This window comes from Suricata suricatta, chromosome 8 (assembly GCF_006229205.1).
Source record: "Suricata suricatta isolate VVHF042 chromosome 8, meerkat_22Aug2017_6uvM2_HiC, whole genome shotgun sequence".
NCBI classification, from domain to species: Eukaryota; Metazoa; Chordata; class Mammalia; order Carnivora; family Herpestidae; genus Suricata; species Suricata suricatta.
The window spans coordinates 22,510,982-22,516,981 of NC_043707.1; the positions used below are offsets into that span (position 1 = coordinate 22,510,982).

Below are 6,000 nucleotides of genomic sequence, written 5' to 3' on the forward strand. Positions count from 1 at the left end.
TTTTTTATGTTTATTTATTACTGATACAGAAACAGAGCATGAGTGGGGGAAGGGCAGAGAGAGAAGGAGACACAGAATCTGAAGCAGCTCCAGGCTCTGAGCGATTAGCACAGAGCCCAACATGGGGCTCGAACCCACAAACCCTGACATCATGACCTGAGCTGAAATCAGGCGCTTAACCAACTGAGCTACCCAGGTGCCCACCCCCCCCCATTACTTTTATGGAAGAAATCTATAAATCCTTCAAATCCTTCAGTGGTTTTTCTTCACACTTGAAAACAAAAACATAAACTTCTTGTCATGGCCCGCAAAGCTCTGTAGATTGGGTCCTGTCCTATTTCTCAGATGTTTTCTTTATAATTCGTCCTCTATTCATCCACTGGAACAGAAACTCCAGGAGGACAGGAACTTTGTCGTTGGCACCGAATATATACCTAGTGCCTGGCGCAAGGTGGGTGCCAAATACCATATAGTAGAATAAATGAATTTATTCTCTCAATAGCCCTTGTAAAGTAGTCATTATTTCATCCCTTCTTCACAAACAAGAAAACTGGGACTTATATATGTGAAATGGCTTCACTGAGGTTACAGAGCTGAGAAGTGGCAAAAGGATTCATTTATTCATTCAACAACTAGTTTAGTGAGTGGTTGCCACTCGTCTAGGCACTGAGGCAGGACTTATATTTGAGGCTAATAATTTTAGAAATACATCATCTTTTTCCTATCTTTTAAATTTTGTATTCTTTATGAGAATTATAAAAATAATGGATATATTCTTTCTGTGAAATAATTCAAACAATAATATAAATAGATAAGATCAAATTCTCCCTTAACATTAATCTCTTTATCCATTTCCCAACAAATACTAGACAATCCCCAGGAGTAAACATTGTTTACTATTCTACACATGCACACACACACACACACACACACACACAGAAAAATATATAGTTTTATATTTTAGTCCTTACACTATACTCCCAAGTTTGCAGTCTGGGGTAACCAGCTCTAACTATGATTCATTTAACATTATCTTAGAGATCTTTTCATATCAGCACATATGTATCTACCTCGTTTATTTTAATAGCTGCATGTCATTCCATAGTATGAATGTGCCATAATTTCTTTAATAATTCCCCATAGAAATGGGCCTATGGGTTTTTCAACCTTTTCATTATTACAAATAACTTCGTTATTTTCTTTAAAATAGAGTTCAATGCAGAATCATTGGGTTGAATGGTATCTGTATTTTAATTGAAACAAGTTTTGCCAAATTATCCCTTTAAAAAGCTTTACTAATTTGTACTCCTAACAGTGTATGAAAATGATTGTTATAATCAACTTATGTATATTTCTATGGCCCAAAAAATTTCTTTTGGGCAGCTTTGCATTTTAATCTCCACTTTTGTATTCTTTTTATAAATTAAAAATTAAAAAATATATTTAAGTTTATTATTTATTTTGAGAGAGAGAGAGAGAATGAGCACGAAAGAGGGAAAGAGGGAGGGGGACAGAGACTCTAAAGCAGGCTCTGTGCTGACAGCAGAGTCCAATGTGAGGCTCAAACTCACGAACCGCAAGATCATGATCTGAGCTGAAGTTAGACTTTTAACCGACTGAGCCATCCAGGCAGCCCTCTATTCTTGTGTTCTGATCTGCTTTTTTCACTATAGATCATTTTTACATTCTAGAGAATTTCATAGATAGTGAACTATACTGTATATAATGTTTTATGTCTGGCTTCTTTTACTCAACAGAATTATTCTGAGATTCATCCATGTTGTCATGAGTATCATTAGTCTGTACTTTTTATTGCTGAGTAGTATTTACTTGCATGAATACACCAAAATTTGTATGTCTATTCAGTGGTTATTGGACTTTGGGGTTGTTTCCATTTTTTGTTTTTTATGAATAAAGCTGCTGTGAACATTTGCATTTGCATGTAAGTGGTTTTGTAGACATGTGTGGTCATTTCTCATGAACTCCACCTAGAAGTGAAATTGCGGGGTCATATGGAAGCATATGTTGAACTTTATAGGAAATGGCCAAATTGTTTTCCAAAGTGGTTGTACCATTTTACACTCCCACTAGCAATGTATGAGAATTCTAGTCATGCCATATCCTCACCAACACTTAATCTGTCTTTTAAAATTTTAGTCATTGTTGGGGCGCCTGGGTGGCTCAGTTGGTTAAGCAACTGACTTCGGCTCAGGTCATGATCTCGCAGCCTGTGAGTTCGAGCCCCATGTCAGGCTCTGTGCTGACAGCTCAGAGCCTGGAGCCTGCTTCAGTTTCTGTGTCTCCCTCTCTCTCTGCCCCTCCCTCCCTCACTCTCTGTCTCTGTCTCTCTTTCTCTCTCTCTCAAAAATTAATAAACATTAAAAATATTTAAAATTAAAATAAAATAAAATTTTAGTCATTGTAGAGGGCATGCAGTGCTACCACTTTGTAGCTCTAATTTGCATTTTGCTGATGAGTAATAATGTTGAGTGTCCTTTCATATGCTTATTAGCTATTTGTGTATCTTCTTTGTGAAATGTCTGTTCCAGTCTTTCATCAACTTAAAAAACTAGATTCTTTCAGGATCAACTATAAGAGTTTATCATAAATTCTGGATATATGTTCCTTGCCAGGTTGTATTGCAATTATTTCCCTTAGTGGTAAAAAATATCTCCTACCCTAGATAAATAAAAACATGTTCACACAAAAATCTGTACAAAAAATATTTATAGCAGCTCTCTTCATACCTGCCCCCAAATGCAAATAACTTATATGTCCTTCAGTAGGTAAATAAATAAACAAACTAGTGCACCCATGTGATGCATGCCCAGCAATGAAAAGGAACAACTTACTGTTACTTGCAACAATTTGCATGAAAGCTAAGGGCATTATTCTGACGAATAAGCCAGTCTCAAAGGTTACATACTGTAGAATTCCATTATAAGACATCCTCAAAAACACTGAATTGTTGGGATGGAGAACAGATCAGTGGTTGGCAAGGGTTAGGGTGGGCGTGGGGGTGGCTGCAAAGGGGAGTATGAAGGAGTTTTATGTGGTGATGGAAATGTTCTGTGTCTTGATTGTGGGAGCAGTTGTATGAATCTATGTAATAAAAGTCAGAAATTGTACACCAAAGGGAAATCAATTTTGCTGTATGTTAATTAAGACCATACTATAAACCAAAGAGTAAATCAGCAAAGCCTTTATGAATATATAGGTGCCTATGAATGTTGGTTTTTGAATGGAGAAAGATGTGACAAGAAATAAATACATCTTTAATGCTGGTTGCTTTGTTGGGGGAAGGAAACAAAAATGACCAACCTTTTCAGTGTACATTTTTGTATCATTTCAAAATGCTTCAAGTAGCATGTGCTGATTTTAAAATTTGAAAAACATCGACTGAAAATGGAAAACATTAGGAAAATATTTAGAAAGGAGAAAAACCTATTTCCGCTTTGTTGAATACCTGATGATATGGTAGAGAACAAGACAAATGTGTCTCCATTCTTGTGGAGCACAGCCTTGTAGAGTCCGATTTCCCACATCTTACAGGTGGCTCATCTGCAAAATGTGGCTACTATTAGTCCCTGTCTAATAGGATTTTTTATAAGGAGAAATGCCTCAAAACATGCTTGAAACAGTGTGTGACACAAATGATTAATGCAGCTGCTATTAATATAGGATCAATGAATTGGAGAATAATTACCATCACATTGTTGTGATGACTTAAAAGTGTCTCAGTATCCCCCAAATAGAAAAACATTAATTCAAAGGGATATATGCACCCCTATTTTTATAGCAGCATTATTTATAACTGCCAAATTATGGAAGCAGCCCAAGTATCCATTGATAGATGGATTTATATATATATATATATATATGTATATATATATATGTATATATATGTGTGTGTGTGTATAAATATATATATATGTATATATATGTGTGTGTGTGTATAAATATATATATATATATATATAAAATGGAATTTTATTCAGCCATAAAAAAGAATGAAACTTCCCATTTGTGAAAACATGGATGGAGCTAGACAATATAAGTGGAGCTAAGCAAAGTAAGTCAGGTAGAGAAAGACAAATGCTATATGATTTTGCTCATAAGAGAAATTTAAGAAACGAAACAAACAAGCAAGGGAAAGAGAGAGAGAGACAGAGGCAGAGGTTGCCAGAGGGGAGGTGGGTGGGAGCATGGGTGAAATGGGTGCTAGGGATTAAAGAGGGCACTTGTCCTGGTGAGCACAGGGTGATGGATGGAACTGGTGAATCACTGTATTGTAGATCTGACGCTGTATGTTAACTATACTCGATTTAAAATAAGATGAAAAAAAGGTGTCTGTCATGTAACAGGGGGTCAATTAAAGTTAGTTTTGTTGGCCTAAATTTTACGTTTAGAGCGTGGATACTGGGATGTGGGGCAGATGGCAATGGCTTGTCCTTGCTTAGTTTTCTAGGTCTCCTCACTTATCTGCTTTTCTTAGCCTTGCTATCTTTTCACTTCAGGGAGACCTCTCCCTCCTTCCCATCTCCTGACTGACCTATCACCGTCCTTCAGAAGCTGAATGCAGGGTGTTTCCCTCTTAGGCTGACACTTGACTCCTTGTCTACGGTTAGCTTAGAGAGGGACATACATACCCTGAAAAGTGTGGGTGACACGTACAGAGCACTGTTGGACCTGCAGGTAAGCCACGCTGGGGCACATGTGGTCTCAGAGCAGGGCATGATTTGAAAAGTGTTGGAGGAGAAAAGGATACTTAAATTCAATCTCTTTCTTTAACCTAGGCAGATGGCCCTTCTTCAGGCCAATAAGGATCTCATTTCCAAAGGAATGAAGGAATTTAATGCTCTGCTGAATCAGCAGGTAAGCCCAGGCACTGTTTCAAAGGACGGGCCTTTCTCTTTGTGGGTGGGTGTGGGCAGACAAGGGAGGAGAATTTGGAGCTGGGAGAGAAATGGTGCCGTTGATAGGAAGAATTGGAAACGGGGAATGCAATTCCGAGAAAGGAGGAGGTCGGAGTTTGTGAGTTATTCCTGAATCACACTGCTGACCACATTCTCCCTTGCCATCCCCTTGCCCTGCAGGTCTTCCCTAATCCTTCCATCCCTGAAGAAGCCATGGTGACTATAGTGGATGACTGGGTGAACTTCTACATCAACTATTACAGGAGGCAGGTGGTGGGGGAGCAGCAGGAGCAGGAGAGAGCTCTACAGGAACTTCGGCAAGAGCTGGATACTCTGTCTACCCCTTTCCTGGCCAAATATAGAGCCTTCCTGAAGTCGTTGTGAGCATCTAAATCAGCCCACTGCCTTCTCCCTAGCCCAGAAACCCAGGCCAGCGTCCCTAAGAAACTCTTAAATCCTGCCTCTGTATTCTTCAAGTGCTCAGGCTCTGCTTTTTCATGGGTTTTTCTACCTTGACACTTAAATAAAGACCAATTGGTTTGCTGGTCTTCCTGGCTATTCTGTTCTTTTTCAGTTGTCGGCCCCTGACTTGCATAAGCAGTTGGTTCCTTTCCTTTAGCTCTGCTTCCTAGGTATGATCCCGAATATTTAAATTTGTAGAGCAGAGGTTAGTAGTCTTAAGTAACCACTGGGCAGTGCTAAAATAGCCTGAAGGAGAGGCCAGGTAGGCAGAGACTAAAGAAAAAGTTTCAGGGGGGAAGGGGTCATTAAAAAAAAGAAAGAAAGAAAGAAAAGAGAAAAGAAAAGAAAAACCTCTCAGGAAATTGTGGTCCTATGGCATTTCTGTTTGAAGACAAGTTGTTGGAAGACAATTTATTCATTAAAAAATTGTTTTAAATGTTTATTTTTGAGAGAGACAGTATGAGCATGAGCATGAGCGGGAAGGGGCAGAGAGAGAGAGGGAGACACAGAATCCAAAGCAGGCTCCAGGCCCTGAGCTGTCAGCACAGAGCCTGACACGGGGCCCAAACTCACAAACCACAAGATCATGACCTGACCAGAAGTGGGAAGCTTAACTAACTGA

The 6,000-nt window shown here is 38.9% G+C and overlaps 1 protein-coding gene across 4 annotated transcripts in view; it reads left to right on the forward strand.

Annotated features, from left to right (window-relative positions):
* The window catches only part of AHSP (alpha hemoglobin stabilizing protein), a 12,881-nt gene extending 7,417 nt beyond the window's left edge, over positions 1 to 5,464 (forward strand). For 3 of the 4 annotated variants that reach the window (XM_029947154.1, XM_029947155.1, XM_029947153.1), the window contains 2 exons: positions 4,797 to 4,875; positions 5,097 to 5,464. In XM_029947154.1, coding sequence (XP_029803014.1) covers positions 4,801 to 4,875; positions 5,097 to 5,300 — 279 coding nt within the window. In that variant the 5' untranslated portion in view covers positions 4,797 to 4,800 and the 3' untranslated portion in view covers positions 5,301 to 5,464. Of the gene's footprint in view, positions 1 to 4,517; positions 4,696 to 4,796; positions 4,876 to 5,096 lie in introns of all 4 variants that reach the window. The other variant, XM_029947151.1, reaches the window with a different exon arrangement.
* Positions 5,465 to 6,000: the final 536 nt, after the last annotated feature.